Genomic DNA, 26,215 nt, shown 5'->3' with positions numbered 1-26,215 from the left:
CCCAAATCAGTATAGTTTTATTGCATCCTTAAAGTATCACAAGTAAGTCTGAAAAATCATCCGGCCTCTTGCTGTCTCTGTAGCTGGACAACTGTAAAAAGAAATGAAAAAAATCTGTCGATTACCATCAATACCTTTGCCCAAACAAGTTCTACTCTAAATAATCTGAAACATTTAAAATTATGATTTACTAGTTCATAGTAAAAATGTATGTCAAAATTCTTATTCTGCCAAATTCACGGTGTTCTGGTGAACCTGTGTTGTCATTACAACTCCAGTTTCAGATTCTAGTAAATTAAGACCTCTAAACTAAAGCAGTAAGGAAACTTGTAAACATAAGAACCTACCATATATTTTATTCATCAGCCTGCTGAACAGTTCCTTTTTCAGAAACATAGATACCATCCAAAAATTTCCTGATATCCTTGTTTTTAACTGTTGTTGCTTGCTGAATCAAAGCAGCTATTAACAGTAAGAAAGATAAAGACAATTACACCACCAGCCAGACCCATCGTAAAAAAGTATTTTATCATATACTATACTTAAACCTATGTATCTTTGAGACAGCTTTTTATTCAACTTCTGCAAATGAAAAAGCTCACCAACTGAACAGAATTATCATGTATTCAACTACAAGACTTAAACCAAATTCTGTAGGCATAATTAGGCATAGTAAAACATACAAACCTGAGTTTGATACAAGTTCAATGTCATTTCCTTCAAGAATTAACTCATCTTTCTGGGCTTGAGATACAGAACAAGCAACACCTGAAAGAGGAGAAGGTGTTCACATAGTGTCAACATGATATGAAATCTTTACAATATTTACTTTCAAAATATTTACAGTAGCAACTTATTCCATTTAAAATTCCAAACATCAAATCACACTTGAGATTCTGATTTATAGGACCTGACTTTTACCGAGGCAAAATCTGGTTTGTGTTCCTGCTTGAATGAACCTGTTCCAGAGTAGTTAGATTTTCAGTGATTTGGTCAAGGAGTAGAAGACGGTATGCACCTAGTGGAATTTAGCTGTGCAAAACTGTGTTATCAAGTCTTAATTCTACTGTATATATTTGATATCGCCAAGTTTATTTTTTACTTAACAGTTCCCATTAAGTGTGTTGACCATGTAATGTTTTTGTAGACCCATTAAACTGGTATTTAGAATCCCTTCTTCCCACCCCATTGAAATCAAGAAGCATCAAGAAAGCACTAATTTTAAAATTTTCTAACATTGGGATGGCACCTGGCTGGCTCAGTCAGTAAAGCATGTTACTCTTGATCTCGGGGCTGCAGGTTCCAGCCCCATGTTTGGTGTAATTACTTCAAACTAAAATCTTTAATGTAAAAAAGAATTTTTTAAAATGCTTTTATGTTTACCATGTATCAAGCCAAAACTGTTCCACATGTATTTCAATTTTAACCCATTTAACCATGAGATGGTTCCAATTTTACAGATGAGTAAAATGAGCTGCATAGAGGCAGGTAATTTGCCCAAGGTTGACAAATTTAAACCTAGGCAGTGTATGCTATTAACCACTATTCAAACATTTTTTATTTTTAAATATTTCAGTTTGTAAAGACTGAACACAGCTACACATCCTGAAACTATTCTAATGCGTAAGCCTTTAGGAATCCCAATCAGTAGGAGTATGGTATCAAGCCTTAACTAACACCAAGAGTTATCACAAGCATAATCAAAATGGACAATTGAAATAAATCTGTATTTATAGCCAACCTCAAACACCAGTCTTCACAAGTAAAACATTTCTGAACCATATCTAAAAGTATGCACATACCTGGCCTCATCCGAACCCTGCGTATGTATTTCTCACCCAAGAAATTTCGGATTTCAACGAGAGAGCCATTCTCCTGAATAACAACGTTGATGGGGAAGTGGGCATACACAGACCTCATCTTGTAACGGAAGCCCTGTTAGAACAAACTATTAGCAAAGCCGAGCAATTTGAAAGACAAGAAATCCAGTTTTTAAATTTTGTAGGATGCTTACATTACACTAGAATTTAAAAATGCAACAATCCTCCCATAACACTCATTGTCAAGATTTTGTAACAACAGTCACCTGTACCAAAGCCTTACAAACTGTATACATCAACATGTTTTCTCTCTTCAATGGACTGTAAAGCTCTTTAAGAAAGCATGTATTTACTGCTTCCTATACCCACAGTAAACAATGCCAGTTTTTTATTTTTTATTAACTTATTTTTTTAATGTTTTTATTTATTTTTGAAGGAGAGAAACAGAGCACGAGCGGGGGGAGGAGCAGAGAGAGGGAGACCCAGAATCCGAAGCAATCTGAGCTGTCAGCACAGAGCCCAACGCGGGGCTCGAACTCATGGAACCGCAACATCATGACCTGAGCCAAAGTTGGACGCTTAATCAACTGAGCCACCCAGACCCCCCAACAATGCCAGCTTTTTAAAATGAGAACCCCAAAGTCCTTCATCTTTGGCACTAGATTAATATTTACTGAGTTACTAAAGTATGCCAGATGACAACAAGGATTAAGACAGGCTCTCAAAGAACTTAGCCTGGTACCAAGAGGAAATACGTAAAACATGACCCAATAAGGGGTGTGATGGAGTTGAAGGACAGGATGCCATTTAAAAGGGCTGAGTTTTAATGCAGAGAAAAGCATTTCAGCAAAGACATGAAATTTATCTTAAAGGCTGAGAGAGGGAGTTAGAGAATAGTGACATCAAATACACTTGTAGGAAGCTCAGAAATTAGATCCATCCACCTTTTTTCTATCCCTTCAAGGAATCCTGGTGGTTAAGAGGCATACCAAGAAAATCAAAGCCTACCTTACAGGATACATTTCCTACAAAACAACCACAATCTGAAGGTGTGACTTTTATTTGTGTGGGGAAAAAAAACACCATCAACCTACTTTAAGACCATCTGGTCTTCACCCGCATTTATCACTTAATCCTAAAGACCTGCAGAAGCCTATTAAAAACTGCCAACATGGGGCACCTGGGTGGCTCAGGCATTGAGCCTCTGACTCTTGATTCTGGCTCATGCCATGACCTCACACTTCGTGGGATCGAGCCTCTGTGCTGACTGCATGAAGCCTGCTTTGGATTCTCTTTCCCCTCCGTACTCACAGCACACTTGCTCTCTCAAAAGAAGTAATTTTTTTTTTTTTCCAAAATCACCTTTCCCAAGTACCGCAATAAATTACATAGTAGATGCTCTGCAGCATTTATGCTGCATGCATAAAGTACAGCTGAGAAACTTCCCCTTCCAAAACAAAGCGGTCTGATCAATCTACTTACCAATGTAACACCCTTGATCATGTTCTGTACATGACTACAGATAGTACGGACAGTAGCCAGTTCTTTTCTATTTCCCCACCATTTGTCAACACGGAGCTGTAACAGAACAGAAACTTTAGAAGATTCTTTCCAGTAGTAAGTCGGCTTGAAGAAAAATCCATTTATTCACGAGATTCTAGTATTAGCCCTAATTAAAGCACCCACACAGAAAGCCCTCAATAATTTAACTTTTTTACCACTACGTATCGCAAAAATACTGATTTTCAATTTGCATCATACTTCATTCCTAGAAAGCTAAAATACCAGGCTCACAAGAGCTGCCTGGTTCCTGAAATTTCTACAAAATAATCACAAGGAAAATAAACCTAACTTGTAACAGTATTAAAACCTCGACGTTCACGATAACTATGATAGTAGGTACTAGTACTGAGTTTTATAATCAGAATTTCCTTTCCCAACTTCACTAACGCAGTAACACTGCAACTAGCTACACTTGTGGACACCAAATTTTAAGCTGAAACATTGAACCTGCATTCCATAACTTACAGCAACCAAATTCGGTACTATTACATCACTACCTTTCAAACAAGCAATTGATGTGCAAAAAAAAAAAAAAAAAGCCTCACCCTCTTCTTTTTCTTTCCAAGAAGACTGAGTTCTACATTGATGTGATTGAAGTCCCTTCGCAGGGTTCCTCTGGGTCCCTTCACAATAACGGTACGTCCCTTGAGAGTGATGTCGACTAAGAAGAAAACAGGTTTGTGAGTCCCCCGAACAAGACACAAGGCAGGCAATAAAAAACGTTAAAAAAATACAAACATCAGGTCTCATACCATTTTCCGGAATGTCGACAGTTTGATTGCTGAGAATGGTCTTCATTCTGAAACACAAACACCTGGGGTTATGAGGCCGGTTCAGGCCTGTCTGTGATCAAACTACCCAGCGCGGAGCGCCACTCCTACCTGAGACTGGCAAGCTGAACCCCCGGAGAGGACACAGGCGGACCAACCAGGAGAGCAGCCCAATGCTGCGGCCTGGCCAGGAAAGAGCAGCTCCCAAACGGATATTACAAGCACTGGGGGCGAATTCCCACTCAGAGCAACCCAAGGAGCCCTATTAAGGCGGCGCCATCCCGGCACGGCTGAGGGGCGGGGGTAGGCCTCTGAGTCCAGTACAGGGCTCGAATCCCAGCGCCACCAGATCCATATGGCGCTCGTCGCGCGGGGAAACAACCAGCATAGAGGCTCCGAGCGCCAGATTCGCGCCCCCGGCTTTCCCAGAGCCGATGGCTTCAGATTCCCCAAACCCACAAAACTCGGGTACATCCTCACCTCGCAGTAGATGCGGCAAAGAGAGAGCGTCTTTCGTCATCACGTTCTTGTAGCCCGTAAGGGCTCTGCGTATGGCGTCATGAGAGCGCGACGCTACCAGGCTAAAGCAGCCAATCGCGGAGCAGGTCAAGTTCCCCCGGGTCAGTGGTAGCTCAGATTTTGTGTCATAAACCGAGCGACGGTTTGTCGATCTGTCTTTCCCGGGAATTAGTGATCCTTCGACTCTGCTAGAAAAAAAAAAGAGAGGGATGTCTCTTCGCTGCTGGGGCGCCGCCTGCACCCTGGGGCCCCGGGTGAGCGGCAGGGCGAGCAGGATGCGACCCTGGGGTGGAGGGGCTCCCATCTCTTCAGAGCGCCCAATTATAAGGCCCGCACTTACTGAGCGTTTACTTTTAGCCGGGTGCTGTGCTAACATTTTTCCTGTAGTATTCCATTTAATTCTCCCGACACACCGTCAGGTTGAGTCTCTGGTACTGGTTTGTTTGTAGGTCTCTCTCGCAGGCGCTGAGGGCTTTCTTTCTGCTTAGCACAGTGATCTGTACCCTGTATTGGTTGGAGCATCATAGGAGCACTGCGATAAGCACCCCAAATTCCTACTTTGTGTTGGGCTCTTGTTAGTAGACACCAGGTCTGGGTGATGAGAACACAAGCCTATGCTCTAACTTTAGCGGGGGAGTGGTCGTGGAGTGAAGTAGCAATCTCACAGCACTCCAACAGCACTCATGTTAAATTGTTGAAGGTTGCATGTACTCGTGAATTTTAGTGTTTGGGCTATCTTGCACACGTTTGTGTTCAGATCTAGAAGTAAGTGTTTTGTTGTTGTTGTTTTTTATGGTCAGCAAATGTATATTGAGTGACTACCGTGAATTAAAACGTTAGGTTCGGTTTCTCGCCTTTCAGTTCTCTGAAACCCACTAAACATTATCTCTACATTTTAACACCAATGCTTATCCAAAGCCCAAATAAGAGAGACTTCTTGCAAATTTCCTTTTAAACGTCTTTAACTCAACTCAGGAGTAGAAAATTCAAAGCTGTGGCATCTCCAGTTATTGCAGTTTAAACTTTTGAAAGAGAATGTTAGCACTTAGGTGGGCTACTTGAAATAGTGACATATGTTAGCCAGTTCCAAAAGTTTCCAAATCTATTGTACATCTAGTAGTAAGCGGTTAGCTCTCATTGTCTTTCAGGTTTCATCTGTTCTCCTTGAGGCTTCTTTAATCCTAGATTTTAAGCTCCTATATAGCGCCTGACATAATTTCTGTATCAGTTGTCTGGCTTTACCCCTTATTTTAGGTATTGAAATAGGTTAAAACTAAATTATTTCAAACCCCACTAAGTACGTGTGATAATGAACTCTTTCTTTAGGTATTTGGAAGATATTTATACAGTCCAATCAGAGCAGTAAGTTCCTTGCCAGAGGAAAAAAAGGAATTCTTACAGAATGGACCAGACCTTCAAGATTTTGTAACTGGTGATCTTGCAGACAAGAGCAAGTGGGATGAGTATAAAGGAAACTTAAAACGCCAGAAAGGAGAAAGGTAATTGAAATTCTGAGATAAATTCCTTCATTGTGCATTATTTTCAGATATGACCAATCCTTAGATATAATTTTAATGACACTTGGTATATTTAACTAAAAATCATTAGAAAGAAGTGATAACAGGGGCGCCTGGGTGGCGCAGTCGGTTAAGCGTCCGACTTCAGCCAGGTCACGATCTCGCGGTCCGTGAGTTCCAGCCCCGCGTCGGGCTCTGGGCTGATGGCTCAGAGCCTGGAGCCTGTTTCGGATTCTGTGTCTCCCTCTCTCTCTGCCCCTTCCCCGTTCATGCTCTGTCTCTCTCTGTCCCAAAAATAAATAAACGTTGAAAAAAAAAAAAAAAATTAAAAAAAAAAAAAAAAAAAAAGAAAGAAGTGATAACAGACCTGGAACAGGTAAATAAGTGAAATTGTTGGAATCCTTTTCTTTGTGTCCTTTGACAGTTTTTCTTCTGTCCTTCTAGGACTTAGCCATCTTAAACCACCATCTCCCATTTTGTATTCAGCATCAAATTTCTTCAGACAACAAACATTATCACCTCGCTACTAGTCGGTTTGACCTTGATAAATTTTTCATTGTTACTGGGTGTTGACCTAACTTGTTGCTTCTCCTATTCAACGTACATATGACCTGTGAATACCTTGCTTTAATTTAAAATAATGGTAAGGGAATTTTGTACAGAGTGCAGATTGTTTTGGGACATACCTTACGCAACATCTTCTAGTTCACAAGTGGATATAAGTCTAAGGGAACCTCAGGATATGTAGTCTTCACTCCAAATTTTAGACTTTTTTCCATTTAATAATGATCATAAATTTGGAATGTAGAGCAGAAAGTATGCTTGTGGGATCTCTCCTTACTCTGAACAAATACTGAATTTTTGTCAGTGTTATTCAGTGAGGAATGAAATGTTCAACAACTTCCTCATTTTTTATTAGGACGATTTGCCTTTGCAAAAGGTAGACATGAGCATAGTGCTCTGTTAGACAGTTATGAGTGTTTTCTGAAGCAGTTTGAGCAAGTCTAAATTTGATTCTACATTCTTACTCTTCTGGCAGAAATTATAAGAATTAACCCAGGATTGTGGGGGGGGGGGGGGGTGGGAAACCTCTTCACCAAGAATTGTAATAAAGCAAAGTTAACTTCAAAGCTGTGTGATTATCTGGGAACATATTTGTTAACGGATAGTTATGTTTGGCTTTCCTCAGGTTAAGACTACCTCCATGGCTAAAGACTGAGATTCCCACGGGGAAAAATTACAATAAATTGAAAAATACATTGCGGAATTTGAATCTTCATACAGTAAGTTTCAGTGTTAAATGTCCCTCTTAAGTAAAAGTCATAATGTTTCTATATATGTGTAACTTAAAAATATGGAGCACCTGGGTGGTTCAGTCATTTAAGCATCCAACTTGGCTCAGGTCATGATCTCATGGTTTATGAGTTCGAGTCCTGCATCAGGCTCTGTGCTGACAGGTTGGAGCCTGGAGGTTACCTTGAATTCTGTGTGTGTGTCTCTCTCTCTGCCCGTCCCTCACGCTCTGTCTCTCTCTCTCAAAAATAAATAGGGACGCCTGGGTGGCTCAGTTGGCTAAGCGACCAACTTCGGCTCAGGTCATGATCTCACAATTTGTGAGTTGAAGCCCTGCATCAGGCTTTGTGCTGACTTCTTGGAGCCTGGAGCCTGCTTCAGATTCTTGTGTCTCCCTCTCTGACCATTCCCTGCTCTCTTTCTCTCTCTCTCTCTTTCTCGTTCTCTCTCTCTCAAAAATAAATAAAAACATTAAATACATACATACATACATACATACATAACAAAAACAGCAAAGAAAGTGAATAAAGATGTTTAGGGATGCATCATGATCGGTAATGGAAATACATATAAAAATCATTTTCCCTGCTTGGGGCGCCTGGGTGGCTCAGTTGGTTGAGCGTCTGACTTCAGCTCAGGTCATGATCTCACACTTCGTGGGTTTGAGCCCTACGTCGGGCTCTGTGCTGACAGATCACAGTCTGGAGCCTGCTTCGGATCCTGTGTCTCTCTTTCTGCCTCTCCCCTGGTCACGCTCCTCCTTCTCTCAAGAATAAATAAACATTAAACATTTTTCAAAAAACATAGCTTATAAAAATCATTTTCCCTGCAAAAGAGACAAAAAGTAATTGTATTTCTTAATTTCTCATTAATAGTACAAAAAAGATTTTTTTTCCTTCAACCTAGGAAATTAGGTGTTTTTTTGTTTGTTTTATATTACAAATTAAGTACATGCTTACTAGACAGAGTATAATATTAAATATGAGATGTCATATATGCAATTTCAAATGTTAACTATACCACTTTCATTTTTTAGCATATATCCAACCAGACCTTTTCTTTGCACATATAAAATGTATACATTTATATCGTTTTTAATTTAAAAATGGGATCCTTATATATATATATATATATATATATATATACACGTATATATATATATATACACACACACACACACATATACACGTATATATGTATGTATACACGTACACATACAGTTTGTGAGTTTAACAGCATTTTTGAATAGTGAATTACTTCATAAATACGTTGAAAAGAATAGACCGTTTAAAATGCTTGATCACTAATTTGTTCAATTGGTTAATATTTTCAGTTGATTGTATTCCATTCCCTTTTACTCACAGGTGTGTGAGGAAGCTCGCTGTCCCAACATTGGAGAGTGTTGGGGAGGTGGAGAATATGCCACAGCCACAGCCACAATCATGGTAAGAACACCTCAGACTATAAAGTTTTTGTCTGGAAACCGAAAGGAATATTTTATCTTTCTCCTAAAAATGTGCATGATGAATCTCTGATCAGATTTTGTGTTACATGTGAATTTATGAAAAATATGAGGAAAAAAACCCTGACAGAATAATCTAGGCTGATATGCTCTCACCCTTCTCTGAATAAATCTATTATTGATTTTTCCATGTATGTAATAGCTAATCATATGGTGCTTTGAAATATCTCTTCTGTTAACTTTTGGAAATGTTATTCATGATTGCTTAACTTTTCCTCCCCTAAACAATAATAAGCATGTATTTTTGTCTCCCATGTCCCTTCAGTTGCCTGGGGGTACAACTGCTCTTGACTGGGCTAAATTGGACTGCAGGCAATACATTGAGGTCTCAGGGTTCAGGTCCGCTCCACAGAGCTTTATTCTCTTTAGACCAGCAGTTCTCCAAGACATATTCTTATCATGAAGCATGGAAGAGCACCAGAGGGCAAGCCAACCATCCATGCCCATTTGAGGCTTCTGCTTGGTCATGCCTGCTATTATTCTCTTGGCCAAAGTAAGTCACACATAGCCAAGCAGACAGCAATGGAGGCAGAGACATAAGCCCCCTGCCCAGTTGGAGGCCCTGCAGGTTACGTCGCAAAGGGTAAAATATATAATCTTAATATGGTAGAGTAAGAATTGGTATTAACTGTGTAACCTACCATATTTATCCAGAGGGGTTTGGAGGTTGAGATGCTAGGGTTAAATCTAAATTGTGTGCAACTGAAAGTTCATACTTACTGGGAATGTCTAAGTTGGACCGGCAGGAGGCTATTTATGTGAGGAACCAAGGCTTATGAAATAAAGTTGACCATGGAGCTTATTCAGGTTACAGTTCTTGAAGGAAGGAGTGATTTTGAACACTCCATTATGGAAATCTCTTGTTTCATCCCTTGCCTGGCTCCTTTCTCCGCTGACTCATGACTGGTTTCCGGAAAGAGGTCAGTGTTTCAATAAATCCGTTTGAGACGTTGGGACCACAGCTATGAGTCCCCTGTAAGAAAATTAAACATAGGGGCGCCTGGGTGGCGCAGTCGGTTAAGCTTCCGACTTCAGCCAGGTCACGATCTCGCGGTCCGTGAGTTCGAGCCCCGCGTCGGGCTCTGGGCTGATGGCTCAGAGCCTGGAGCCTGTTTCCGATTCTGTGTCTCCCTCTTTCTCTCCCCCTCCCCCGTTCATGCTCTGTCTCTCTCTGTCCCACAAATAAATAAACGTTGAAAAAAAAATTTTTTTTTAAAAAGAAAATTAAACATAAAGAGAAGAGGATCTTTCTCTTCCAAATCTCAACCCATTACTGTGCAGCTTTGAAACTCCAGTGGCCCCAAAACATCCACAATGGCTGTACTTGGCATGTCAGAACATGGTAGTGACCTGTAGCAGCAGGAGCAGTGTCCTGAACAATAGCAGTACCCACAGGAAGCAGATTGTTAACTTTATGTGTTTTCTCTTTCATCTATTTAACAGAAGGAGCTATGCCTTCCATTTAATTCCCACAGAGACCTGCATGTTGATATGTTAATTGCATGTTTTATTCCCTTTAAATAATTTTTATTAATATTAAATAAGTACAGGGGCATCTGGGTGGCTCAGTCATTTAACTGTCCTGACTTCAGCTCAGGTCATGATCTCCCGGTTCGTGAGTTTGAGCCCCATGTCAAGCTCTCTGCTGTTGCTGAGAGCTCAGAGCCTGCTTTGGATCCTCTGTCTCCCTCTCTCTCTGCCCCTCCCCCACTCATGCTCTCTTGTGCCCTGTCTGTCTCTCAAAAAGTTTAAATAGGTACAAAAGAATCTTTATAGACTATATGTAAGTTACAAAGAATAACAATAGACAGCCTGATACCTCTAGTTTAAGAGTAGAGCATTAGCATTATGTTTGAACCCTACTGTACATCCTTTCCTGCTCCTGTCACCTTTTTAACTTTAATGCTATTTTTAATTCTGAGCTTATTCCCTTTTCTTTCCAGTTTTACTACATGTATTTGTATTCCTTAACTGTATTTTGTTTACATATTCCTTAACTGTACTTTGTTTACTTTGAATGTTTCAAATTTCCTATAAGTAGTATTAAACTATATTCATTTTTTGTAACTTGCTTTATTCTCTCAACATATGTTCTTCAGGGTCATCCTTCTATTTGATTTAAATTGTAACATCTCTGTTCTAGTTGATGGGTGATACGTGTACAAGAGGTTGCAGATTCTGTTCTGTTAAGACTGCAAGAAATCCAGGTCCGCTTGATGCCAATGAGCCCTACAATACTGCAAAGGCAATTGCAGAGTGGGGTCTGGATTATGTTGTCCTGACGTCTGTGGATCGAGATGGTTAGTGTGTCATCATTGGCTCTTCCAGAAATTGGCTCTTACTAAGTTGTGACATCATCTTGAGCAGTGGACTCTTTTGTTTCTAGATATGCCTGATGGAGGAGCTGAGCATTTTGCAAAGACTGTATCATACTTAAAGGAAAGGTACTTGTTTTTGCATTTGCTTGTATAAGCTTAATTTTTTTTAAGTTTATTAATTTGAGACAAAGAGAACGTGCATGTGTACATGCACAGGTGAGGGGCAGAGAGCAAAGGAGAGAGAGAATCCCAAGCAGGCTCGTGGCTGTCAGTGCAGAGTCTGATGCAGGGCTTGAACCCATGAATCGTGAGGTCATGACCTGAGCCAAAGTCAAGAGTCCGACGCTTAACTGACTGAGCTACCCAGCCACCCCAAACTTTGAGTAATTCTTTTTAACTTTCTTTTTTTTTTTTTTTTAAGTTTATTTATTTATTTATTTGGAGGGGGGCGGAGAGACAGAGAGAGAGAGAGAGAGAGAATGAGAATCGGTGGGGGAGGGGCAGAGAAAGAGGGGGACAGAGAATCCGAAATGGGCTTTGCAGGGGCGCCTGGGTGGTGCAGTCGGTTAAGCGTCCGACTTCAGCCAGGTCACGATCTCGCGGTCCGTGAGTTCGAGCCCCGCGTCGGGCTCTGGGCTGATGGCTCGGAGCCTGGAGCCTGTTTCCGATTCTGTGTCTCCCTCTCTCTCTGCCCCTCCCCCGTTCATGCTCTGTCTCTCTCTGTCCCAAAAATAAATAAACGTTGAAAAAAAAAATTTTTTTTTTAAAAAGAAATGGGCTTTGCACTGACAGCAGAGAGCCCAATGTGGGCTCAGGCTCACGAACCATGAGATCACGACCTGAGCTGAAGTCAGACACTTAACTGACCAAACCACCCAGATGCTCCTTGAATAATTTTTTTTTTTAATTTATTTTTATTTTAAAAATTTTTTTTGAAGTTTTTATTTATCTTTGAGAGACAGAGACAGAGCACAAGTGGGGGAGGGGCAGAGAGAGAGAGGGAGACACAGAATCTGAAACAGGCTCCAGGCTCTGAGCTGACAGCACAGATCCCGACACGGGGCTTAAACCCATGAACCACGAGATCATGACCTGAGCTGAAGTCAGACACTTAACTGACTGAGCCACCCAGGCGCCCTGAGTAATTTTTTTAAAAAGCATAAAACTGCAGTCTTCCCAACACTAATTTTGAATAAATCATCATCTAGAAGTATATGGATGAGATAAACTCCAACATTGTTAAAATGTGCAAGCATACAGATTTTATCCATGTTTATATCCCCTGGGAAATTTACCCATAATCTACATTTTTATTAATATTTTAATCCCATCTATTTAAAAAGATTTAAAAAAGGAGTTATGTTGGGGCACCTGGGTGTTTGTTTCATTTGGTCTGATGCTTGATTTTGGCTCAGGTCATGATCTTGTGGTTTGTAGGATCAAGCCCCACATCCATGCTGACAGCACCGAGCCTGCTCGGAATTCTCTCTCCCTCTCTCTCTGCCCCTCCCCGCTCATACTTCCTGTCTCTCTCCCAAAATAAATAAATAAATAAACATAAAAAAAAAAAAAAACCTTAAAAAGAAAAAGGAGTTATGCTTACTTCCTACAGCTTAGTGCGAGTTGAGTACCTAGCATTTAGTAAATGTTTCTTCAGTGATTTCCCCTGTGTTTTCTGGGTTTTTTTAATAGTTAACTTTAAAAAATTCTGTTTGCAACCCACTAAATTGATTTCACAAACTACTAATGGGTCTCAACTTTACAATTAAAAATAAAAACAGTAAGTTATAGGCTGTGTTCTTTCAACATCACTTATATGCATGAGAGGGCCTTTCCACATCTGTTCTCTCAGGAAATAGCTCCAGAAACTGCCACTGGGTTTGTGAAAAAATTTATCAGCTGTCCTAGTCATTTCTACTGCTGTCAAAGGGAACAGCACTATGACCTAGTTCATATTTTAATGCTTGAACGCATAGATAGAGTCAGAATATAAATAGAAGATTAATGTTTAACTTGTATTTCATTTAAGCAAAGCTCATGCATGACTCAGCAATTCAGAAAATAGTTTTTAAAACTCACAGCACTTGTGAAATATTTGCCTAGAGGAAGAGAAGATGGCACTATCTGATGAATTTTTAAAGAAATCAAAATGAAAGCAATCAAATGATATTTGCATTCATGTAAGAAATGTCCCAATTTACTTTCCAAAAAATAAAAAGATATTATATATTTAATGTTTTAATATTTACATTTTAATTCCTTTAAGCAACTTTATTTTCTTAATACCTGTTCAATAAAGTATGTCTGTTAATCTCAAAATTTATTCTGAACATTTTCCTGCAGTTGTGTTTTAACCACTATGTACATAATATTTGATGTTCAGGGTGTTTTTTCCTATAACAGTTTATTTATGAACATTTGTATGTTCATGCTTTCCTTGGCAAGATTCTAAAGATAACACTGTTGAACAAAACTGATCCTGAATGAGTACTGGTAATTTCTGTTTTAAGCAATAGATGTCAGTTTTTTCCCTCAGTTTGATACTTTTTTTTTTTTTCCCTATAGGAATCCAAAAATTCTTGTGGAATGTCTCACCCCTGATTTCCGAGGAGATCTTAAAGCAATAGAAAAAGTTGCTTTGTCGGGATTAGATGTGTATGCTCATAATGTAGAGACAGTTCCAGAATTGCAGAGGTGATTACATGTACAGAGTAATGTTGGCAAACTTAGGGGCCAGAATCTGCTATATTTTCTCTTTTTTCAGGAGAGAACTTTGTATGGGACTTTTACGAAGTGAGCTGTCTTTCTTTTCTTAACAAAAGCAACATATATCTATCACAGGAAAATCAGAAAATATAGCCAACAAAAACAGCATAAACATCACCCATATTATTTCTACCCAGTAATATTGATTACTATAACCTATACGTATGGGCATATATTTATATGCATGTATGTATGTTTTGGTGCACACACACATAATGGGCATCTTTTTGATTTAAAATAGTATCATATTGGGGTGCCTGGGTGGCTCAGTTGGTTAAGCTTCCGACTTCAGCTCAGGTCATGATCTCGCAGTTCATGGGGTCGAGCCCGCGTCAGGCTCTGTGCTGACAGCTCAGAGCCTGGAGCCTGCTTCGGATTCTGTGTCTCCCTCTCTCTGCCCCTTCCCTGCTCATGCTCTGTCTCCCTCTGTCTCTCAAAAATGAATAAATGTTAAAAAGAAATTTTTTTAATAGTATCATATTGCCAGTGCCGATTTTTTTTCAAAAAATAGTTTTCAAAAAGAAAAAAATTATATAAAAGCAAATTACTTTGTAATTCTAAAAAAAAAAAAGACTTTAAAATACTTTTGGCACTAATATATGCAATAAACGATACAAAAGAAATACTCAGATGTATTATCATTCAGAAGTAGTTTAAATCTCTTTTAAAAAGTGGGTACTATTCTTTCTACTAACGTTAGCAGATAGAAGTATTTACAGATTGTTATCCCACATTAATGACCATATTCATATTTCAGAATGATGAAAATTATTTTAACCTTCAGGCAAGATTAATATGTTTATTTAATTTTAGTAAAGTATTTGGCAGTGATCTTATTAGCTTCTACACATCATATGTATCAAAGAACTTGAAAAAAGTATGGTGGACAGCCAGCATTTCCACTACAGCATAAATAAATATTAGGGAGCATAACTTAAATTCACTGGAGAAATGCTTTCAAAAGTAATTATGTTTGGTATTGTCAGTTTTGTGGTTATTTTTAAATCCACAAATTGGTTTCCTTTCTTCCCTGTGTATTGGTCCCTGATGAAAAATAATGACTACAGCAAGTCAGTTACACACAAAAAAAGTGCATTAGAATTCAAGTGAATGCTGGATTAACATCAGCAACTCTCTGTCCTTTTGGCCTTGTCGCCATTTAAAGCATGGTTTGGCTGCTGTTGAAGTCTAGCACACAGCCTGTTCCAACCCTGTCATTTCTCATGATACCACCACAAGTGGGTGCCAGTTTCCCTGGTTTCACTTAAGAAACATTATCCTTGCCAGTGAAAATTCCAGAATCATGCCTTTTTTACCTAAGAGATGTCAATGTCGTGTACTCACCAGCAGAGGGCAGCTTGGGCTTTAGAAAAGAAAGGAACTTAAAAGTTTTCAGACCTGAAATGTGGGTTCAGGTTAAATATCTTTTCCTTTGTTCAGCTCAGAGATTTTCTTACTTCCACTCATTTCCCCTCTCTCTCGACTTACCCTCCCTTACAGTCACTCATTTTCAGCTTCAAATTCTGGTTTCTCAATGAGTAATTCCTAAACTGAATTACTTCCATTCTAGTTTTCTCTGCCACAGGTTTGAAAGGCCTTAAAAGTAGATAGAGCTAGGGGGCCTAATGAAACCTGATACTCATTACAAAGGAACAGCTAGATATTTGTGCACAAATGGTAGTATGGAACCATATGATTTAACGTAATGTTCAGAATGTACTTTTCTGGTCTTTTAGATAGCTTGCATAACTATGTACTTAGTTGAGCTTGTGGTTATTCTTGCTAACAACAGCCCTGCTGTTTTCAAGGAAAGTTCGTGATCCCCGGGCCAATTTCAACCAGTCTCTGCGCGTACTGCAACATGCCAAGGAGGTTCGGCCTGATGTGATTTCTAAAACCTCCATAATGTTGGGTTTAGGCGAAAATGATGAGCAAGTATACGCAACAATGAAAGGTAAAGAAGTTGGAAAATGAAAACTCTTTTTCATTTAATTTGAGTAATAGCAGGAACCCTATTTTGAAGGCCCTCTTATGCCTCCTCCATAGTCTCAGTGAAAGTGCCAGTAAGAACAAAGTCAGGATATGATTATAAACAGCAGCATGAAAAGGAAAGGAAGTATGTTTCTTAGAACCTTATGGAGTGATATGCAGAAAGCTCAGGATATGAAATTTATGTCCCATTTTATTCCCTACTCTTTCATCAAGTGAAAATATGATTTTATCCACTTTCTTGTTTAATCATTGAATAGTTTTTAAGAGCCAGACAGCTACTAGGAGCTCTGACAGGCAGTGACAATTCAAAGATGAATAAAATGAAGCCAGGTCTTTGAGGAAGAGCTTGTTGGTAACGTTGTCACATAACATCATGTGCTTTGGACTCTGCTGATTCTTAGTTTTATTAGCCCATTTGCTTTGTGATTCTTGGGCTTTATAAATTGTAAGAAAAAAAACCCCTCTTATTTACATGAGGATCCTTTGCCTACTTGCAGTTATGTATCGATTCTAAAGGTAACAAATCCAAATAGTAATTAAAAGCTTCTCTTTGGGGCACTGGGTGGTTCAATTGGTTAAGCATCACTTCGGCTCAGGTCATGAGCTCACGGTTTGTGGGTTCAAGCCCTGCCTCGGGCTCTGCTGACAGCAAGCTCAAAGCCTGGAGCCTGCTCCAGATTCTGTGCCTCCCTCTCTCTCTTCCCCTCCCTCCCTCTCTTTCTCAAAAATAAACATTAAAAAAAATTTTTTTAGAAAAAAATGTTTTAAAAACTTCTCTTTACTAGAGTGAAACTATAGTTTTACTAGAAAGATTTCAATATGTAAGTGGTTAAATCACATCCCCTAGAGCACATCTTGCACATTTGGTAAAACTTAATACAGTGCATCTGGTCTGTAATATGTGACTTCAGGACTTTCATATACTGTTCCCTTCATCTCTTCTGTCTAACAGACTCCTGCTCAAAACACCCTTCACCCATATTTTAGCATTTATTCAGTGGTATTCGAGTTATTTGTCCTTTCTGTTAGCCCCTCATGATTGTCTTAATCATTTCTGTGTTTTCAGTCCTTTCATATTCCGTGGCACTTTTGAATGGATAGATCTAGTCTTACTCCCCAACATCAGGATTATAGGCCAGCATAAAGTTCACACTGTTCCAAAGTCAAATTATGCTCAGGGAAATTATGCTTACATCTACAGTTTTAGCACCATAAAAACATCTGCTAATGGGGCACCTGGCTGGCTCAGTTGATGGAGCATGGTTATGAGTTTGAGCCCTACATGGGGCCCAAAAAAATCTTGGGGCACCTGGCTGGCTCGGTAGAGCATGTGACTCGATGTTGGGTTTGTAAGTTCGACTCCCATTTTGAGCATAGAAATTATTTAAAAATAAGATATATATATATTTTAATTTTTAAAAGGGCCTGGCTGGTTCAGGGTTGTGAGTTTGAGCTCGCATTGGGTGTAAAGGTTACTAGAAAAATAAACTAAATAAATAATAAAAATTTTTTAGAAAAATAAGTCTTTTTTAAAAATCTGCTAATGTAACGTGTGCCCTTTTTCTGTAGCACTTCGTGAAGCAGATGTGGACTGTTTGACTTTAGGACAATATATGCAGCCAACAAAGCGCCACCTGAAGGTATCATTATCTTGAATTGCCAGATGTTCGCTGGTAATTTGAATTAAATCTTTGCTGTCCATAGGTACAGTTAAGAAGCTGCTAGCTTTTTAGTGTAATGTTCCATGTATATTTCCAAGTCCCAGTTTCCATGTTATTGTCTGCATAAAGCCAGCAGATACACTGGCACTTTTTTGCTGCCCTCAAATTGTACAACTTAAATGAATGTACAGAAAAAGAATTTAGTTGTTGGGAAATTGCATTCATCCACACTTGGGATTTGTTTTTAGAGTTACATGAGAGCCAGAGGAGAAATAAGAAAGAAAAGTCAGTCTTCCTCTTTCTGCATTGGACATTCATTCATTCGAGAAAGTTTTATCAGGTAGTGACTGTGTGCCAGACGCAGTGCTAAGCAGAAGATACAAGACAAGTAAGGCAGTCTTGTCCTCAAGAATCTTCTAGGGGTGATTAATTCTTGCTTATACCTGTCAGGGAAGGAGTAATACAGATACAGAATCTCTATAGATAATCTCATTTTTTTTAGCTTTCGGAATAGTTAATGTAATACAGAGTTGATGTTACCCCTCCTCTCTAATGAAGTCCTGATAGAATGGCCAAGGAACCAGTAGACAGGTAGTCTGTGAGGAAGGTGAGGAGGAAAGCCTCTGGGCAACTGGATACATTATGAAGTGAAAGCCATCCTGAATGCGTGGGCATAGATTTTCTATAGAATCAAAATGATTTAGGGAAATTCTAATCTATTAGAATTAATGCTTTCAATGTAGGTTGAAGAATACATTACTCCTGAAAAGTTCAAATACTGGGAAAAAGTAGGAAATGAACTTGGATTTCATTATACTGCAAGTGGCCCTCTGGTGCGTTCTTCATATAAAGCAGGTAAGTTACACCACAGGGGATGTTTTTATTTAGACCATAACTTTCATGTTAAAATTATAATAGCTGTGGTTATCTTTTGTAGGAAAAATCATTTTTTTCTGGAACATCCTTGGGAACTTTGCTCCATAGGGGTCCTATTAAGGAAAATTTTCTCTTAAGCTTGGTTTTTTCCTTAAGAATTCCCTGCCCCTTTATGACTTGGCTACTGTGAATGAAAGCAGAAGTAATCGGCTTACTCTTTGTGTGGATTTCAATAGTAGATTATTCAGAAATGACAGATACCAGTCAAGTACATAACATGGTTTTCTGAAAAATGTATATTCATTTGACAGTGATGCCAGCTGCATCTCAAACTCCTAATTTCAGATCAATTTAAATCCTAAAAAGTGTCTGTTTGACTGCATTGCTGCTCATCGCATTATATCTTTGTGTTTTTCCTCCCAGAGGCAGCAGAAAAAAAATTTGTGAGATTATTTTCCATGTAGAAATCTTCAGTGTGTTTACTAGCTACAGTACAGTTCTTCATCTTTGTAATGCAGCTCTTACTTTGATCAGCAGCTTGAGCTGACTTACGAAAATAAATGCCGTTTCTAAGAGATGAAAAGTCTATGAGAACGTATCTGAAGCCCAAATTTAATCCAAAAAATGTTTATAAAGTTTTCCCGTCAGTTGGACTTAACAATTACACTTTCTTGAAGAATAAACAGTTATTTTTTGGATAGGTCTAAACTACATTATTACTGTAAATGATCTTTTAGATGGTTGTGTTACATATTGGGTTTAAATCATAGATAAATTTAAGTTAGGCATAAATTCTATTGGTAAAAACTAGTGTTCAAGCATTAGTGATATTCAGTGTGTTCCTATAAAGAGATTCAAGACATTTAATGAACAACAGCTTATCCTACATATAAAACCCAAGAATTTGATTCAACACTGACTGACAAGATGTGGGGACTTTGGGAGCAAATAAACTAATTCTTTAAGAAGAATTCTGCTGACAGGCTGAAATATGTAAAGGATAGAACTAACATCAGCTTCTAGAGTAGTTAAAGTAAAATTATTTGAGAGAAGTTTTTATTTTATTTTGTAAGGAAAATTTCTGGCATTAGTGAATTGTGAACTTTTTAATGCTTTTAAAGTGATCAGTAAAAGTTTGAATTCTGCTGTGTAGAGCATCAGACTCAGATGATGGGCTTGGGTCTGATAATGTTGGTTCTCCTCCTGCCACATTTAGGTAAGGTATGGAGGAGCGTGGATAACTCTCCATTACATGGCTGGGTTATGAACCTTGGGATTCCTGGTAATTGTGTACAGATATGGTCACTGCAGTTGTATATTAAGATGACAAAGCGAAGTTCATCAGACTCCTCATAAAATCAGGCCTGCAGTGCTGGGCTCTGACAATAAGCACTGAGCTGCGCTGTTACAGTCATAGACTAAATGGAACCCTAATGACCTGAAAAGGGAATGTGCCCCCTCTAAGCAGCTAACTTAATGCACAGGCACAAGTGAGGGGGTGGAGAGAAAGCCTATTATAAATGAAGAGCTCTTGCTTCCCTGGAGGGAAATAAGCTAAAGGGATTCCATCAGGTGAGTCTGCTCAACTGCATGGAGATCCATTTTAGAAACATCAGATCCAGGCTAATAATGTAGCAGAATTGCTCTCTGAAATGAATTGTGCCAACAGCAATACTTTGTCAGTGATGAGGAATAGATCGTGCACATAAAGTGGAATAGATCTTCTAAAGTAGACCCATAGGTACAGTAGGGTCACCCTTTATAATAGTAGGGTACTAGAATAATAGAGACTGTAGTGCTAAAAAAATTTTTGTAAGCATTGGGGGTAGAGTTTACCTAAAAACTCTACAGAAAAAAAAAATGGTAAAGGTGATGGGACACCTGCCTGGCTCAGTTGATAGAACATGTGACTCTTGATCTTGGGGTCGTGAGTTCAAGCCCCCACGTTGGGTATAGAGCTTACATTAATTAATTAATTAATTAATTAAAGAATAAAAGGAAAACACTAAAGTGTAATTTTGAAATTTAATATTAATGTATTTTCATTTTTCCCAAATAGGTGAATTTTTCCTGAAAAATCTAGTGGCTAAAAGAAAAAAGCCCTCTAAAACATAACAAGACCTTCAAGACCACAGGAATTTTTAATACCTGATTCCATTTGGTAATAGAAGTGGTACCAGAATGCCTGGACTTCAGTGGACATACCTCAGTCTCTTTGTCTTAAGAAACATGTCAATAGCTGTGCATATTTAATTAATTCACTTGTCTTTTTGCATGTCTTGTCCTATTAAACAATCGCTTGCTGTGATGTAATCATGAAACATCTTTTAAGGGTTACTATTACCAGTATAATTAAAAAATACATTAAAAACTTCTGGAAAAGGGGTGCCTGGGTAGTTCAGTCGGTTGAGCATCCAACTTCAGCTCAGGTGATGATGATCTTGCAGTTCATGAGTTTGAGCCCCACGTCAGGCTCTGTGCTGTCAGCCCAGAGCCTGCTTCAGATCCTGTCCCTCTCTCTTTCTCTCTCTCTGCCCCTCCACCATTCGTGCTTGGTCACTCTCTCACTCACTTTCTAAAAAATAAATAAAACGTTAAAAAAAACTTTCAGAGAAGCTTTTAAGCCTGTTCCCTATACATCGTGACTGCATTTCATTTCTGAAAAATGACATAGTGTGATGAAATGGTGAGTACAGGTTGAGACTACGATCTGTTTACAGTTGGCATGTGTCCTTTACAGAATTCTGCAGCATCACTGCAATAATTTAGAAAGGCTTAAGAGTTTGAATGTTGATTCTTTACATTGGTATGACTGCTTCAGACCTGCAAAATAGTTTTACATTTAATTGCTTGTTTAGGACTTATTTGTTTTTGTTTTTTTTTTTAATTTTTTTTAACATACATTTATTTTTGAGACAGAGAGAGAGCATGAACAGGGGAGGGTCAGAGAAAGAGGGAGACACAGAATCTGAAACAGGCTCCAGGCTCTCTGAGCCGTCAGCACAGAGCCTGACGCGGGGCTCGAACCCACGGACCGCGAGATCATGACCTGAGCTGAAGTCGGACGCTTCACCGACTGAGCCACCCAGGTGCCCCTGTTTAGGACTTCTTTGAAACCAAGATCATGATGTTATCGAAGACAGGGAAATAGAGCCTAAGAAAAAGAATATTAACCCTCATTTTGCAGTAGTTTGCTACATCTACATGCACTATCCCACTTGTTCCTTTTATTTTTCACACCACTCTGGTTGTATATGACGGTAATGACATGAAGGATTTTCTTTCCTGGGTACCAAAACTCAACCTCATCTTTTTTTGGTTTTAAAGTTTATTTATTTAAGTAATCTCTACACCCAATGTGGGGCTCGAACTCATGACCCAGCGATCAAGAGTCACATGCTCCACTGACTGAGCCAGCCAGGCACCCTCAACTTCATCTTTTGACCTTAAATCTTGTTTTTCTACTACATTCTTTTTTTTTTTAAGTATTTATTTATTTATTTATTTTCAAGAGAGAGAAAGAACAAGCAGGGGAGGGGCAGAGAGAGAGAGAGACACAGAATCCCAAGCAATCTCCAGGCTCTGAGCTGTCAGCACAGAGCCTGATGCAGGGCTCGAACTCACAAATGGTGAGATCATGACCTGAGCTGAGGTCGGATGCTTAACTGACTGAGCCAACCAGGTGCCCCTACTACATTCTTGCAAAGGAGTTCTTAGATGGCTATATTGTGAAATATGTAGTGTAGAAGACTAATTCTGAGTTTTTAAATAGGTGAATTGTTTATAAAAGGAATGCATAACTTTGAAAATTACATTTTAATTTAACTCATGGAAGCCATATATACTTTGGCTTAGTTTCTTTATAGATCCTAATAAATTTTGCTGTGTAAAATTAGCCCAACTTAAAGCATCTCAGGCAACCAGCATCCTTAAAATCTGTTATTTCACAGGAAACCTGGATTACTTTTAAGACCCTGATTCTATGATGTAATCCGGATGTTTCCTAATTTTGCACAATATAGGTGAATGATAGTAAAACATTCTAGCAGAAGAATAATTTTGTCAAATGAAATTATCATAGGATTCAATATAAAATAAGTAAAATAGTATTTTATTAGTACATATGTATGCTACAGTTCCAGATTTGGAACTATGTATAAAAACAGCAAATGATATAATGAAGCTATTTTGATACAAATGTGGGATTGGGGCTTATGGATGACATTTGCAGGTTTTTGGCAGCCTCAGCAGCACAGTAGTCAAGAAAAACCCGACAAACAGCAAAATAGTGAATTATAAAAAATTGTAAGGGGCACCTGGGTGGTTCAGTCAGTTAAGCATCCAACTCTTGGTTTCAGCTCAGATCATGATCTCAAGGTTCATGGGTTTGAGTCCCACATTGAGCTCTGCACTGACAGTGTGGAGCCTGCTTGGAATTCTGTCTCCCTCACTCCCCTTTCTCTGCTCTTGTTCTCATTCTCTCTCTCTCTCTCTCTCTCAGAATAAAAAAGAAAAAAAAGTTTTTTTAAGTTAAAACACCTACCCTTGGCAATCTCAGGATACTCTCCAGTTAAACTTAAACCCAAAACTTGAAAGAGTAGCAGGAAATGTTTGTTTCAAAGTGGAATCACAAATAGTAGCTTCTGGGGTTGTTGTTTCTTCACTCCTTATTGCATAACCGACCATTCTACCATGACTAGAACATGTGACCTAATACCTGGATCTTGCTGGACATTTGAGTGTGGTTAACGTGTGTAGAGATATACTGCCTTGCACAACTGCACAAGAATGGACAGGCTTGAATCTTAAAAGGCCAGGGCAGAGCTTTGACCTTCCTAAACAATGATGCATTAATAAGCGCATTTATATGCACAGACATGACAGAAGATCTGTATAAAAATTTTTGATTGAGCAGCACAAAATGCATCAGTGGTCTCCAAATGTTAAAATTTAGTACATGCCCATTTCAGCATATCTGATCTTTTTCTTTGTGTAGCACAAATGGCATTTTTCAGAAAACGAAAGTGATAAATGCGCATGGTTTTTGAGATACCAACTAGTACAAGTGTCCTAGCCCCTTTTCCAGCCACTGAATTAGCCAACCCCCAAACCCACTTCCTGTTTGGTGAGGTAATAAATGCATTAAACCAGTTTGAATAGGAGTTTCTCTTACTTGAAAGCATCTAACCTCAGAGGTTTTATCAATATTATTACATTCAGAAACGTGAGCACCAGTGGCCTCCCAGAAAAATGGGAATAACATCACAAAGAAGGGTTCAGAATATAAGTTGAGCAAAATAGCAGGAGCAGCCGTGAGAGCGGTGTGAGCACATGCCCTTCATGTCCCTGAGGATCCAGCCACACACACTTTAACATACATTTGTGTTAATAAAAATACCATTTTAATCTATTTTACATTGGGCCTCCATGAAAATTTCCTTTGACAATGATTCCCTTGCTAAGATTTTGGCCACTGCATTGTAACTTCCAAGAGTTCTCTGATGATTCCTTTCTTTTTCCTTTTTCAAAATAGCATCCTGTTCTTCTTTCCTAGCTGCGATTTCTTCTATTTTCCTCTCTGTGGATAGTCTTTTGACATTGTGGTTCACCACATTGAGCACTGTCTCTATTTCCTTTGTTTTAGTCTCTACTTTTTTTTTTTAATGTTTATTATTTATGAGAGAAAGAGAGAGGGAGGGGCAGAGAGAGAGAGAGGAAAGAGAATCCCAAGCAGCCTACACACTGTCAGCACAGAGCCCAAAGTAAGGCTCAAATCCACGCACCATGAGATCATGACCTGAGCCGAAATCAAGAGCTGGATGCCTAACTGACTGAGCCACCCAGGCATTCCTTTGCCCTTTGTCTTGAAGGCTGTCCTCAAATGTCTGCTGATCGTTGGCTGTACATGCATACTGAGTGATGAGCCAGTCTAAAGCTGATGGTGGGGCCACCTGGGTGGTTCAGTCGGTTAAGTGCCCAGACTCCTGGTCTTGGCTCAGGTCATGATCTCATGGATCCTGAGTTCGAGACCCACATCAAGATCTGCACTGATGGTGTGGGGCCTGCTTGGGATTCACTCTCTGCCCCTCCTTCACTCTCTCTCTCTCTCGCTCTCTCTCAAAATAAATAAACTTAAAAAAAAAGTAAAGCTGATGGGAAGGAGTGGGGGACTCATCTAACTGATGGAGCTTCACTGTAGTGTTTGGGGGGTGAGCTGGATTTCTTAGTGACAGACTCCCAAATGTTAGGATTATTTCTCTAAAGCCATCTAAGCTTTAAAAAGATAGTAATAATCCTCAAATCTCCTCCTTGAGGGTTATAAACCTGACTGCTGACCTTCTCAGAACCAGGTGAGAAAAAGCAAGGACAGGGGAGTGCAGGTTTTTATTTAGTTCCCTTGTTTCCAGTCTGGCATCTCACTGACACCCTCCCTAAGTCTGAAATTTTCTGATTCTATTCTTCCTAAAAATAAACCTCTACTATCCTGAGAGTGAGGGGTGGGGAAGGTAGTTTCTTCTCATGAGGTAAGACAGAGACTGGGTGCACCTAACTTCCTTATATGTACCATCTTCCATAGAAGTCCTCTGTTTTCAGCCCCACACTGCAACCCCAATTTTTGTGATATCCGGTGCTTCCAATTCTTGAGATCTAAGGAGACAATTACACCAAGAAACAGTCTTTTATATGGGCATTGAAGTTTCTGCTTGCTCTTTTTAAGTTACTTAGCGTCCCCTTGCTTTCTACCTTCTAAGAGTTGGTTCACGTCTCTTATCCATCCATGCCTCCTTTCCCACTTTCTTTGTCTTTGTCTATATCTTTCTCATTCCTTTACTGCCATTTTAGTAAGTAAGCTCAAGTAAGGGCTCATTCTCTCATTTCAGGAGAGAATGAAAATAGTACATATGTTTAATTCAACCCAGGTACCTGGAAGTCCAGTCTTTTTTTTTTTTTTAGGCTTATTTTATTTTATTTTATTATTTTATTTTTTGAGAGAGGGTGCAAGTCAGCAAGAGGCAGAGAGAGAGAATCCCACAAGGGGCAGAGAGAGAGAGGGAGAAAGAGAGAGAAAGAAGATCCCACGGAGCTCGAAGCAGGGCTGGAGCTCACAAACCTGGGCCGAAGTCAGATGCTCAACGACTGAGCCACCCAGATGCCCTGAGATAGTCTTTTGACTTGATGGCTTTACCTTACGGCAAAGGTGGTGTTGGACTTAAAACATAGAAGGAAGGCTTAGTTCTGGTGCAGGACGATACTCATTGCTCTAGTTCTCCCCAACACTTTAATCATTTTCTTTACAGAAGAACCCTGTCCCTAACCCCTCCTGGTTGTTTTAGGGGGCTTGTTTTTGACCCTGGGACTGAGAGATGTCGTCACATGGGGGTAAATGCCAGGCTGCCTGTCATTCTGCTTATAGAGGGAAGACTGGACGAGAAGGTTGACTGAAGTTAAAGACCTTCAGTTAAGCCCCAGGTGTGTGTTCCTCTTTTTCCCGTGTCCTTTTGGGCAGAGCTTCTGCTGTTCTGCATAGACCCACTCCTCTGCCAGTACTCCAGGAAGCAGCCCTTCTCTGTCAGTACACATCCATCTACTCAGTGCTT

General features: G+C 39.4%; 2 protein-coding genes across 6 annotated transcripts; one reads left to right on the top strand and one right to left on the bottom strand.

Annotated features, from left to right (window-relative positions):
- On the bottom strand, positions 1–25,392 carry RPL9 (ribosomal protein L9). Of its 4 annotated transcripts, XM_047856141.1 has the most exons (10): positions 25,381–25,386; positions 15,928–15,933; positions 6,709–6,712; positions 4,136–4,182; positions 3,929–4,044; positions 3,303–3,398; positions 1,803–1,935; positions 688–768; positions 348–462; positions 1–91 (listed from the first exon to the last, which is right to left on the bottom strand). In XM_047856141.1, the coding sequence occupies exons 4-9, from the start codon at positions 4,179–4,181 to the stop codon at positions 356–358; spliced, it is 579 nt and encodes a 192-aa protein (XP_047712097.1). In that variant the 5' UTR covers position 4,182; positions 6,709–6,712; positions 15,928–15,933; positions 25,381–25,386; the 3' UTR covers positions 1–91; positions 348–355. The 4 variants fall into 4 exon arrangements, with proteins under 4 accessions (XP_047712097.1, XP_047712098.1, XP_047712099.1 ...); XM_047856142.1 differs by lacking the exons at positions 6,709–6,712; positions 15,928–15,933 and adding an exon at positions 20,823–20,828 and having other exon boundaries at positions 25,381–25,392; XM_047856143.1 differs by lacking the exons at positions 15,928–15,933; positions 25,381–25,386 and adding an exon at positions 20,823–20,833.
- Positions 4,784–20,930, top strand: LIAS (lipoic acid synthetase). 2 transcript variants are annotated; one of them, XM_047856138.1, is made up of 11 exons: positions 4,784–4,926; positions 5,999–6,171; positions 7,379–7,472; positions 8,847–8,927; positions 11,148–11,304; positions 11,391–11,448; positions 13,888–14,016; positions 15,897–16,042; positions 17,650–17,720; positions 18,485–18,596; positions 20,677–20,930. In XM_047856138.1, exons 1-11 carry the CDS (start codon positions 4,882–4,884, stop codon positions 20,730–20,732), a joined length of 1,122 nt encoding a protein of 373 aa, XP_047712094.1. In that variant the 5' UTR covers positions 4,784–4,881; the 3' UTR covers positions 20,733–20,930. The 2 variants fall into 2 exon arrangements, with proteins under 2 accessions (XP_047712094.1, XP_047712095.1); XM_047856139.1 differs by lacking the exons at positions 7,379–7,472; positions 11,148–11,304; positions 11,391–11,448.
- Positions 25,393–26,215: the final 823 nt, after the last annotated feature.

The sequence above is a fragment of the Prionailurus viverrinus genome, chromosome B1 (assembly GCF_022837055.1).
Source record: "Prionailurus viverrinus isolate Anna chromosome B1, UM_Priviv_1.0, whole genome shotgun sequence".
Classification (NCBI taxonomy): domain Eukaryota; kingdom Metazoa; phylum Chordata; class Mammalia; order Carnivora; family Felidae; genus Prionailurus; species Prionailurus viverrinus.
Note: the sequence above shows the minus strand (reverse complement) of the source record. Positions and strands in the feature narration are given on the sequence as shown.